The sequence below is a fragment of the Narcine bancroftii genome, chromosome 1, assembly GCF_036971445.1.
Source record: "Narcine bancroftii isolate sNarBan1 chromosome 1, sNarBan1.hap1, whole genome shotgun sequence".
NCBI classification, from domain to species: domain Eukaryota; kingdom Metazoa; phylum Chordata; class Chondrichthyes; order Torpediniformes; family Narcinidae; genus Narcine; species Narcine bancroftii.
Window position 1 is genome coordinate 394,250,296 of NC_091469.1, and position 12,992 is coordinate 394,263,287.

At 41.5% G+C, this 12,992-nt stretch overlaps 1 protein-coding gene across 5 annotated transcripts in view; it reads left to right on the forward strand.

Annotated features, from left to right (window-relative positions):
* Positions 1-12,992, forward strand: part of LOC138751440 (glucocorticoid-induced transcript 1 protein-like) — a 296,823-nt gene that overhangs the window by 212,752 nt on the left and 71,079 nt on the right. For 3 of the 5 annotated variants that reach the window (XM_069913710.1, XM_069913709.1, XM_069913708.1), the window contains 2 exons: positions 2,215-2,367; positions 12,890-12,934. In XM_069913710.1, the coding sequence (XP_069769811.1) occupies positions 2,215-2,367; positions 12,890-12,934 (198 nt within the window). The remainder of the gene's footprint in view (positions 1-2,214; positions 2,368-12,889; positions 12,935-12,992) is intronic. The other 2 variants (XM_069913712.1, XM_069913711.1) reach the window with 1 other exon arrangement.

The window sequence follows — 12,992 nt, forward strand, 5'->3', positions numbered from 1 at the left end:
TTTTTTTGACCACCATTATTTTGTCCTTTAGACATCATGCCTCTCTTTCCATTGTGTCTCTTTTCTGACATTAACCTTGGGTATTTTGGGTATGACTCAATCATACTCATTTCTATTTGTGGCATTAATTCACCTTCCTTGTTGAAAATTCTTTCAGATCAACAACCTTCAACCTTACTTTTTTTTAACCATCTGGGGACTGTTTCTGCAAGATATGACTGACCGCTTATTCCTGTTCAAAATTTGGAATTTTAACAACCGTATGGATTTCTTTTGTTTACAGGGAGATGTGATTTAACTTAATTTGGTAGCATGCTTGGCACAGACATTGTGGCCCAAAGGCCTTGTTCCTTGCTGTACTGTTCTATATTCTATTTAAGGTCCCTAGACATTAAACAAAAGGTAATGTGACTTGGACTTTTTTCTATCAATTTTCTATCACCATACATTTCTTGCATTCAGTTAACTTCCTATATAAAACAATATCCAAATACAAGACAGATTAGAGAACTATGTGCTAAATCACCAGTGGGAAGAGAAGTGCTTTTAAATGGAAGTAGCAAAGGAAGATTGCTTGCTTTGTAGAGTGAATTTCTTTCCTTCAAACAAACATTTTCAATTTTGATGAAGTGGGAAAAAGACACTGAAGCAATGAATTTAAATGTTATTAGGAGTGTGATTATCATTTGTGCATTATGGAAAAATGCTCTACCAGATCATATTTTCCATCATTTTCTATAACATTTTATTTGTAATGGATATTCCATTACTGCAGTCTGTTGTGCCTTTGAGGTTCCCAGTCATATGCAAACACCGGGCTTTGGTCAACATCATTTATAAAAGCATCAGCTGTTCTTCCAAACTCAGTCACATTTTATCATCAGCTTTAAAAATTCTGATAAAATTATTTTAATCTGTACACCATAATACAATATGCTCCTTTAACTTTGATAATATATTTTTTTTAAGCGGTAACCCTGAAAATGTATTGCATATTATTCATTATTCACCAGTAATTGATCCTATGCTTATCTGAAAAGTGAAACCATAACTGCACTTTGGATATGACCTGTTACCAGAACATTTATTTTCTGTTGTACTTGGATTTAATATGATTTATATTTATTTAATCATTGAAATGTCATTGAATATTTTGTTATAAATCATTTAAATTTTACTTAGTGTTCAGTCTAAAGAAGTAGGAAAGAAGAATGCCATTTTCTTTCTCTCACTGCGATTTGTACTTTTAGCAGTGAGATGACAATGTAATTTGACATGTGCTGTTGAGGAGCAACTCTAGGGACCTAATTAAATGCTTGGAGTCACTATTGGGCATGTTACTGATTCTTTGGTCTGCCGCAAGTTTATGGTTTATTGTATGTTTGATTATTGATGGTTGCTACTGTCCTTGTTAGAATAAAAAAAATAATCCAATGCAGTTTAAATGCACACTTGATGAATATGTTGATATGGTATTGTCAAATCAAAATACTATTTTTTCTTGTACGGTGCAATCAGTACTGTGGGTAACAGTTAAGGTTCTCAATTGTTTGCACTGTTTATTATAGCAATGCACAAAAATGTTGCTGAAATTCAGCACCTCGCAGCATCCATAGGAAGTAAAAGGTAATCAAAGTTTCGGGCTTCAACCCTTCATCAGGAGTCAGGAAAAACCAGGTAGACATCTGATTAAAATAGTGTGGGGAGGGTGAAGGAGCACAGGTTAACAGGCAAGAAGTAATAAATGGTACAGGTGAGGGGGTAGAAGAAAAAGCTGAGAATTGATAAGAAGGGGTAAGAAGGATAGCTCTCTGACAAGGAGAAGCGGATGGAGCACTGGAGGAAATGAGACAGAGGGATAGGGAGGAGATAGACCGGGGGGGGGGGGGGGGGGAGGGGATGGTTAACAGAAACTGTAAATTCTGGGATCTGGAGCAAAGTTCTTTCAGTCTTGATGATGGGTTTAGACCTGAACTTTGTCAATTCCTTCCCACCCCCGCCAATTCCCATTGATACCATTGGACCCACTGAGTTCCTCCAGCCCTGCTGTTTTTGCTCCAGGTTTTATACTGAAGGAATATATTACTTTGAAATGACTTATTAAAGTATTGTTTACAAGACCTACTTTGTTTTCTTTTGCAAAAATTCACCATTGCTGTGTTTGAATGCTAACGATAATGTTTTTAATTTCTCTGGAATTTTTTTATTTCCCAGGCTTCTGCTGTACGATTCATCAATGGCCCAGTGTCAAACATAACCATTTCAAAATCTGCAATTTCAAGGGTCCAGAACAGTGTTGAAGGCATAAATCAAGAGATAGAAAGAATGTTTATTAAAGATAGTAATGAAAAAGAAGAACTATCCAGGGTAAGTGCAAATTCAGCCTTTTTACTCTACTTTTTTCATGGCACATAGGAACTGCAGGTCTGAACAGAGCAGATTATGTTTAGAAGGAACAAACAAAAAAGTTTAAGTCTTGGAAATGTAGCAAAATATTTGGAAAACCACAAGGTTATCAGTCTCTGCAGCAGGAAAAACAGTATTCAACAGAGCTGCACGTTCCACCTTTAACTGGCAGCAAAATATCTTTAAGCTTCTGTTTTTAATAAAGATTCAGAAGATTGTTTGTCCTACATTCAAATGATCTCAGTGGAGCCAATTGGATAACAAATCTCTCTGGACCTGGTTTTGCTTGTAGGTATGTATTGGTTTGGCAGCGTCCGTAATTTCCTGAGAAATTGGATGATGTGGTATTGCCTTCTAAATCAGTGGAAATAAATTGCTGTACCATGAGATTAAATACCCAATGTAATTAGTTGTGTAGTGACAGAGTCATCGAGGTCTTCTGCACAAATGAATGCAGTCCCTGCCATGACTCTGTTTTTCTGCAAGCAGCCACGTTCTATTAGATCCATTAAGGGTATTAAATCCCAGTGGTGACATCATTCATTTGATTACATCATTCATCTTCACTTTTATTTTTGAATTAGTGTGAATGTTTTTCAGGTGTTTGTTATTGCCCTAATCTCATCCTTTGCCACTAATTTAATAATCTTGTGTTACCATGACATGCTCTTTGAAAAAAACATTTGGGTAATCAAGTTAATTAATGGCTTGCCATTGAAAGTTTCTCTTTGCACATAACTTTGGCATTATAGTTGGTGGACTTTTCCCACACAAATTTAAGATTGTCTGTTTAACATTTACCTAGGGAAGGCATGGATCTGGAAGTTAGAAAGGTCAGGAAGTTTCACATCAGGAAAAATACCTGATGACATCTGAAAGTGCAATTCTTCCTGCAGGGGAAATAATGTAACAAGATCAATTTATACTTAAATTTTAGATTTTTTTGCAATCTATATTCTTTCATTTAAAAATACAGTAAAACCCCTGATATTCAGAATTCAGGTAACTGACAGCCTCAAGCAACTGGCAAAAACATTGAGGAAAATAACTAAATTATAAAAAAAAATGTTTAAAAAGAAAAAATGTTCTCTGAAGTAATACATAAACCTTTGGTGAAGATGGGAGCAAATATTTAGCCAATGGAGTGCTTTGGCCATGCTTTGCTTGTCACAGCTGTTTGAATAAAGTTTAAATAAAGCTGAATTGGAATAAAATGGCATTGCCCAGGATGAACATCTGGTTGATGCCACTTGCTATTGGGGTGACTCTCTTAAAGTGTCTCCTGATCCCTGCTTAGTAAGAGTCTTTATCTTTATTAGTGTATTATTAAGGCTTTATCTGTAAACTTGAAGGGGGGGGGAGTTAATTATAATGTTATTTGTCTTTCGGGTGTCTCTATAAAGGGGAGGAACCTGAAGATGTAGCGATGGTTAAATGTTTTCAAAGAATGTGACTGAAAATAAAGTAAAATGCTTTAAGGTTTATATATTCTTGCAAGTGGTTTGCTCAGTATAAGTACAGTACAGCTACAGTATTTTTGTCTTTTAAGCTGTTTGTTATTAATCCAGGTGTCTTAGGCATTATAAGAGTGAGTGTCAAGCAACCGGAAAACTTGCTCATCCCGCATCTACCATTCCCTATAGGTGCCGGATACTGGGGTATTACTAAATGTCTCTTTTGTGTAAAATTTCAAGAATGTTATTCAAACCTCAATTCAGTTTTTCAAATAACATTTTTTTAAAAAATGTACAATATAAAAAATGTAACTCATTTGTCATGTTAACAGTTGGATGATATCTGAAAAATGATAATGCTTCTTTCGTATCATGAGAAATGTAAATGTAGTCCAAAGAAGGCATATGAGAGGTTCAGGAAGCTGAAATTTGATAGGGCCCTTGAGCAACATAAAGGAAGCAGGGACGAGCTGAAGATGAGAATTGGAGAGTTTGGGGGGTGGGGGTGTTGTTAAAAGAGCCTATGAAATATCCTTGGAGAGTAGAATTAACAAGGCATTTTATGTTTAAAAATAAGAAGGGAGTGAGGGGAAGGGTAGAACTAATGAAGGATAAAGGAGGGAATTCGTGATTCAAACCAGAGGAAGTGGGCAAAGTACAAAATAAGTACTCCACGTTGGAATCACTGAGAGGGGCATGAAGGATAATGAGATCAGGAAGAGGTACGATGATAATCTTGGGCATGTTGATCTCACGAAGCTGGTGATGTTGGGACTCTTCAATTATATTAAGATGGACATTTCCCCAGGCCCTGATGGAAAGCAAGAGAAGAGTTTGCTGGACCCTTGACATATCTGAGTACACTCTTTAGCCAAAGGAAAAGTTCCAGAGGACTGGAAAATAGGAATATTATTTCTTTGTTTAAGAAAGGCAACAGGGATAATCCACCAATGACAGGTTGAACCTCTTTAATCCAGCAACATCAGAACCTGGCCATTGCCCAACCACAGAAAATGCTGGAAAACAGAAATTGACCCCTAAGGGAACCCCCTATGTAAACATATGAAAGGTAGAACAAAGTTTAAAACAGGAAATAATAACATGGAGAGGCATGGTTGGTGTAGTTGAAACATTCCTGAAGTGCAGTTTGGGCCTCCAAAATCACAGAGAACATTTATTTGATGACAGTTTGAAGGGCTAGTTTGATTGGATCAGAGGCCTGAAGAGATGGTTTGGTACAATATTGCTGAGACACAGACTGAAAGGGATACCTCTAAATTGAATGGTTTTGATTGTCATGTGTACCAAGATTCAGAGAAAAGCTTTGTTTTACACACAACTCAGACCATTATGAGGAGTGTGGGACTCCAGAGAGTTGGGTCTGTCTGGAAGCAGCTGGAGGTGAGTTCATTTAAAAAGCAAATTAAGGGTTAAATAGAACAGTGATTAGTGGGAGAGTAATTAAAATAAGGGATAGTGACAAATAAAAAGCGAGGAGGCTCAAACGGAGCAGCCAGTGAGTGACTGAGGATGAGCTTGATTTCACCAACGTAAGATCTTTGAATTTAATTAAGAATTAATGTAGTCAGCAGCTTGGGCAGTGGAATGCTCTAATTGCACAATTGTCCCTATGACCACACCTGCAAGAGGTGCATCCAGCTGCAGCTCCTGGAAGACCGTGTTAAGGAGCTGGAACTGGATGAACTCAGGATCATTTGGGGGGCTGGGGAAGTGCTGGAGGGAAATCACCACTAAAAATAAAAGAGACAGGTAACTGGGTGACTGTTAGGAGAGGGAAGGGGAGGAAGAGGCAGACAGTATAGAGCACCCCTGTGGCCTTTCCTCAATAATTTTTTTGGATACTTTTTTTTGCAAGGGAGAATAATCTACCAGGGACCAGTCATAGTGGTCCTGTCTTTGGCACAGAGGCTGGCCCTTGGCTCAGAAGTGAAAGGGGGAGGGAGAAGAGGAGAGCTATGGTAATGGGAGACTCATTGGTTAGGAGAGAAGATAGGAGGTTTGGTGAATGAGATTTGAAGCTCCCAGATGGTCTGTTGCCTCTCAAGTGCCAGGGCCAGGGACATCTCTGATCAAGTTCATAGCATTCTGGAGGAGGAGGGTGAGCAGCCAGATGTTGTGGTCGACATATAGACCAATGACATAGATAGGAAAAGGGATGAAGTCCTGAAGAGGGAATATAGGGAGTTAAAAAGCAGGATCTCAGAGGTGGTAATCTTGGGATTGCAGCCTTTGCCATGTGCCAGAGAGGGCAGGAATAGGAAGTTATGGCAGATGAATGTGTGGCTGAAGACTTAGTACAGGGGGCAGGGACTCAGATTTCTGGATCATTGGGATCTCTTCTGGGGAAGGTCTGATGTACAAAAAAGATGGGCTGTACCTGATCTAGAAAGGGACCAATATCCTAGCGGGCAGATTTGCTAGAGCTGTTGGAAAGAGTTTAAACTAGTGTGGCAGGGCGCGGGGAATCAGAATGTGAGTGCAGAAGTACAAAAGCATGATGTTCTGTGTTCTGAATTGATGAGGAAGGACTGTCAGGAGCAAAACATAAATGTAGCCAGTTAGAAAAGTTGAAATGTCTATTTCAATGCTAGGAGTATTGGGAATAAAGGGGATAAACATAGAGCATGGATCAATATGTGGAATTATGATGTTGTGCTCATTACTGAAACTTGATTGGAGGAGGGGCAGGATTAGCTGATGCAGGTACTGGGGTTTAGGTGTTTTAAAAGGAATAGGATGGGAGGTAGAAAAGGTGGGGAGTAGCATTACTGGTCAGGGATAGTATCACGGCTATAGATACGGAGGAGGCTGCAAAGGGAGTGTCCACTGAGTTGGTGTGGGTGAAAGTCAGAAATAGGAAGAGGCATCACTGTGCTGGGAGTAGTCTATAGACCCCCAAATAACCCAAGGGACATTAAGAAATGGAGTGGGAAATACAGGTTGTTAGTTATGGGTGACTTCAACTTCCCTAATATTGATTGGCTCCTCATGACTGCAAGATGGATGGATGGGGCTGAATATATCAGATGTGTTCAGGAAGCATTCCTGTCACAGTATGTAGACCAGCTGACGAGAGGAGAGGCCATAGTGGATCTAGCTCGGTGTAATGAATCTGGTCTGGTGGTGGATCTCTTGGTAGGGGAGCATTTTGGTGAGAGTGATAACAACTCCCTTAGCTTCAACTTAGTTATGGAAAAGGACAAAAACAGACAAAATGGAAAAGAGCTTAACTGGAGAAGGGTGAATTATGAAGGAATGGGGCAGGAACAAGCAAGAGTAAATTGGAAACAGATGTTCAAGAGTGAAAGCACAGAAGTAATGTGGAGGAAGTTTAGGGACCACTTGTGCTGGGTTCAGGAAAAGGTTTGTCCCACTGGGACAAGGAAAAGATGGTTGGAAAAGGGAACCGTGGTTGATGAAACAGGTGAGGCAACTAGTCAAAAAGAAGCATATGTTAGATACAGAAAACAGGAAGAGCTCATGAGAAATATATGGTGGCCAAGAAGGAGCTTAAGAAAGGACTTGGAAGAGCTCAAAGGGGGCATGAGAAGGACTTGGCACATAGACTTGACAACCCCAAGCCATTCTATATGTATGTGAAGAACAGAAGGATGATGAGAATGAAGGTGGGGCTGCTAAAGGATAAAGGAGGCAACATGCTGGAGGCGGAGGAGGTTGGGGAGGACGTAAATGAATACTTTGATTCAATATTTACAAGAGAAAATGTCCTTGATCAGGGTGAGGTTGAAATAGAACAGGCCTGTGTGTTAGACAATGTGGAAATTAAGTAAGTGTTAGATCTTCTTAAAAACATCAAGATTGATAAGTCTCCAGGGTCAGATGCGATTATACCCCAGGTTGCTGTGGGAAGTGAGAGAAGAATAGCTATGATATTTGAATCTTCTTTGGCTGCAGGGGAGATGCCAGAGGATGGGAGAATGGCAAATATAGTCCCCTTGTTTAAAAAAGGTAATGGGAGAATCCTGGGAATTATAGACTAATGAGTCTTGTATCAGTGGTGTGCAAACTATTAGAGAGGATTATTAAGGATAGGATGTATGAGCTTTTGGAGAAGTACAATCTACTCAAGGATAGTCAGCATGGCTTTGTGAAGGAAAGGACGTGCCTCACGAGCTTAATTGAGTTTTTTTGAGGAGGTAACAAAAGAAGTTGGATGGTAGGGTTATAAATGACCTGGATGAAGAGGCGGATGAATGGGTCAGTAAGTTTGCAGATGACACGAAGGTTGGAGGAGTTGTGAATGGAGCTGAAAGTTGTTGAAGGTTACAAGAGGACATAGGCAGGATGCAGAATTGGGCTGAAAAATGGCAGATGGGGTTCAATCCTAATAAATGGAAGGATTTTGGAAGGACAAACCAGAAGGCTGAGTACATGGTAAATGGTCGATTACTTAAGAGTGTGGATCAACATGGAAACCTTGAGGTTCAAATCCAAACATCCCTCAAGGTCGCCGCAAAGGTTGATAGGATAGTTAAAGCCTATGGGATGCTGGGCTTCATTAATAGGGAGAATGAGTTCAGGAGTTCAGGAGGTCACGTTGCAACTCTACAAATCTCTGGTGAGACCACACTTGGAGTATTCAGTTCTGGTCAACTCATTATAGGAAGGATGTGGAACCTATGGAAATGGTGCAGAGGAGATTTACCCTGGTAAGGTTAGTGGAACTGGAACTTTTCTCTTTAGAGAAAAGGATGAGAGGAGACTTGATAGAAGTGTATAAGATTATGAGAGCCATAGGTAGGGTGGATAGCCAGCACCTGTTTCCCAGGGCATGAATAGCAAACACCAGAGGACATGTGTACAAAGTGGATGGAAATTTAGGGGAGACATCAGGGGTATTTTTTTTTACACAAAGAGTTGTGGGTGCCTAGAATGCCTTGTCAGGGATGGTGTTGGAGGCTGAAACATTAGGAGGATTTAAGAGACTCTTAGATAGGCACATGGATAAAAGAAAAAATAGAGGTTTCCAGGGTAGGGTGAATTTAGTATTTTTTTTAAATGAGTATATGAGTCAGCGAGGGGGAGGCGGTGGCCCCGGCCTCGGTAGAATGAAGCAGGCGGAGGCCCCGGTCCGGGCAAAAACGAGGGGGGGGTGGCGGCCCCGGCCTCGATTGAGTGAGGCAGGCGGAGGCCTCGGTTTGGGCAGCAAGAAGGTGGCGGCAGCCCCGGCCCCAGTCCAAGCAGAAGGTAGGCGGCGGCGGCCCCGATCCGGGCAAAATTGAGGGGGAGGCAGCGGCCCCGGCCTCGGTAGAGCGAAGCAGGCAGAGGCCCCGGTCCGGGCAAAAGCGAGAGGGAGGCGGTTGTTCCGGGTCTGGAAGGCTGGCGGCAAAACTCTGCATGCCAAACTGCATGAGTTTTTCAAGCTCTGCTGGGACCAAGGAAAGCTGCCTCAGGACCTTCGTGATGCCATCATCATCACCCTGTACAAAAACAAAGCCGAGAAATCAGACTGCTCAAACTACAGGGGAATCATGTTGCTCTCCATTGCAAGCAAAATCTTCCCAAGGATTCTCCTAAATAGAATAATACCTAGTGTCGCCGAAAATGTTCTCCCAGAATCACAGTGCGGCTTTCACGCAAACAGACATGGTCTTTGCCCTCAGACAGCTCCAAGAAAAGTGCAGAGAACAAAACAAAGGACTCTACATCACCTTTGTTGACCTCACCAAAGCCTTCGACACCGTGAGTAGGAAAGGGCTTTGGCAAATACTAGAGCACCTCGGATGCCCCCCAAAGTTCCTCAACATGGTTATCCAAATGCACGAAAACCAACAAGGTCGGGTCAGATACAGCAATGAGCTCTCTGAACCCTTCTTCCTTAACAATGGCGTGAAGCAAGGCTGCGTTCTCGCACCAACCCTCTTTTCAATCTTCTTCAGCATGACGCTGAAACAAGCCATGAAAGACCTCAACAATGAAGACGCTGTTTACTTCTGGTACCGCACGGATGGCAGTCTCTTCAATCTGAGGCGCCTGCAAGCTCACACCAAGACACAAGAGCAACTTGTCCGTGAACTACACTTTGCAGACGATGCCGCTTTAGTTGCCCATTCAGAGCCAGCTCTTCAGCGCTTGATGTCCTGTTTTGCGGAAACTGCCAAAATGTTTGGCCTGGAAGTGAGCCTGAAGAAAACTGAGGTCCTCCATCAGCCAGGTCCCCACCATGACTACCAGCTCCCCCACATCTCCATCGGGCACACAAAACTCAAAACGGTCAACCAGTTTACCTATCTCGGCTGCACCATTTCATCGGATGCAAGGATTGACAACAAGATAGACAACAGACTTGCCAAGGCAAATAGCGCCTTTGGAAGACTACACAAAAGAGTCTGGAAAAACAACCAACTGAAAAACCTCACAAAGATTAGCGTATACAGAGCTGTTGTCATACCCACACTCCTGTTTGGCTCCGAATCATAGGTCCTCTACCGGCATCACCTATGTCTCCTAGAATGCTTCCACCAGCGTTGTCTCCGCTCCATCCTCAACATTCATTGGAGTGACTTCATCTCCAACATCGAAGTACTCGAGATGGCAGAGGCCGACAGCATCGAATCCACGCTGCTGAAGATCAAACTGTGCTGGGTAGGCCACGTCTCCAGAATGGAGGACCATCGCCTTCCCAAGATCGTGTTATATGGCGAGCTCTCCACTGGCCACCGATACAGAGGTGCACCAAAGAAGAGGTACAAGGACTGCCTAAAGAAAGCTCTTGGTGCCTGCCACATTGACCACCGCCAGTGGGTTGATATCGCCTCAAACCGTGTATCTTGGCGCCTCACAGTTCGGCGGGCAGCAACCTCCTTTGAAGAAGACCGCAGAGCCCACCTCACTGTCAAAAGACAAAGGAGGAAATACCCATCACCCAACCAACCAATTTTCCCTTGCAACCGCTGCAACCGTGTCTGCCTGTCCCGCATCGGACTTGTCAGCCACAAACGAGCCTGCAGCTGACGTGGACTTTACCCCTCCATAAATCTTCGTCCGCGAAGCCAAGCCAAAGAAGAAAAGAAAAAAATATGAGTCAGCGCAACATCAAGGGGTGAAGGGCCTGTACGGTGCTGAAGTGTTGTATGTTCTATGTAAATCAAGTCGTACTTGTGTACACCAGATAGTTCATTAATAAAACATTGATGTAGCATTACAATAACTCAAAGACTACAGGGCATAGAGTTACAAGACAAAATGAAGAGTATAAAGGAAAATGAAGTTGAAATAGTGCAAGGCCATCATCTTTTACCTACAAACGATCTGTTTAAGGGTCTGATAACAGCTGGAAAGAAACTGTCCTTGAATCTGGAGGTTGTGATTTTAAGCTCTTGTACCTTCTGTCTGATGGAAGAGGTGAGAAGAAATGTGGGATGTGTTCTTCAATATGTTGCCAGCTTTCCCGAGACAGTGGGAAGTAACGATTTAGGGGAAGTTAGTGTGCATATAGCTCTCTGCAGTTTACTGTAGTCTTGGGCATATACCCTAGTAATCTCAAATATAATGTGCATTTCTTTGAACTTTGGGTGACAATTAAATTTGGTTGTAATGCTATTACTGGTCCTTGTCCCTCTTGTTATAAATGTCTTCAAGAAAGCAGTGATGGACACACTAATGTATTCCTTCCCAAAGAGAGAAGAAAGTGGGTGCAGGGAGAGAATGATGAATAGTTTAAATTTTACAATAAGTTTTCTCCTTTAAACCCCACACCATTAAAACATCAATATGCAGGTTTTTCCTTTGGGCCATTTGCCAAAGGCAGGTTACAGGAGAACTTGAGGACTCAACTCCTGATGCAGTCTCAGCTCTTGATGCATGCTGTCAGTGAGTCTTGGTCAGTTTAGGAATGAGTGTGCAACTGTGTCCCCAGTGCAGTCAGTTTGGACAGGGGAACGATCATGAAGGTTTCCATCTCCCACCACTGAGTCAGTTCACAAGTGCACAATTCACAGTCTGTGCATTTCTCGTAATCAGAGCTTGTGAAAACTCTCTGATGCTCGGGGCCTGTGATTAAAAACCCAGTTGAATATGATATCATAAGACTATGTTTAAGATGTAAAATAGGAAGTGGAAGGACACATGAAAATGTAAATAATTGTTTTCTAAGGCACTTAACCCAAACATATTGCCAGACCCTCATCAGAAGAGGATGAAAGAACAAACTGAAGTGTTGTTTGGGAAGTAAAATAAATATGGAATTTACCAAAAATAATTAAAAGAAGACATTGACACCTAAAATATACATGTATTTTAAAGAGCAAACAATTGTTGTATTAACTGGTGTTCACATGATTGTTGAGGGGGCAGTTTTCCTTCATCAAGTTATGAGACAAAAGGTCTGTAGTAAACCGACCTTTTGGGATTCCTAACAGATGCTCGCCAACTTGGTCAGCATGGATGAGTTGGGCTGAAGGGCCTTTTCTCTGCTGTATTACTCCATGAGATGCTGCAGTTCAGTCTGGTGGCCCATGGCAGATCAATGAAATCCCATTAGGAACTATAAAAAATAATGCAATTGTGGATTAATAATGCCTTTTAGCTGATGTGATCTTTGGAGCAAAACTGGGTTACCATTGAACTATCAAAACAATGATGAGGTTGGTCATTTGTTCCTCTTGTGGTGTGCCAACATCCCAATTATGCTTGTGTTTTTAATAACCTGGTGTGTGTTGGGGAAGTTGTACTTTTAATGAAGATTGATTGGTTTATATGCTTTACTCTGGATCTCTGTGAATCATAACATAAGATGTCAGTCTCATTAAATCTCACTTGAATGTTTTATACTTGATTGAGATGAATAAAAGCATCAGAACAGCTGAGCAAAACTCATCATTCTGCCTTCAATTATGGTATGGGAGTTTGATGAAAAATCTTAAAAAAATGAAAATATCTGAAGTAACCACAGGAAATGCTGGAAATATTCATCAAGTCAGCAGCACTTGTGGAAAGGGAAGCAAAGTATTCACCCTAAAATGTTAACCCTGTCTCTCTTTCCATAGATGCTGCCTGATCCACTGAGCATTTCCACATCTATTTTTATTAAGGTATGGAACCCAATAGTTTTCCTTTAATGGTGACTTATGCTCACTTTGTAGCAGATGG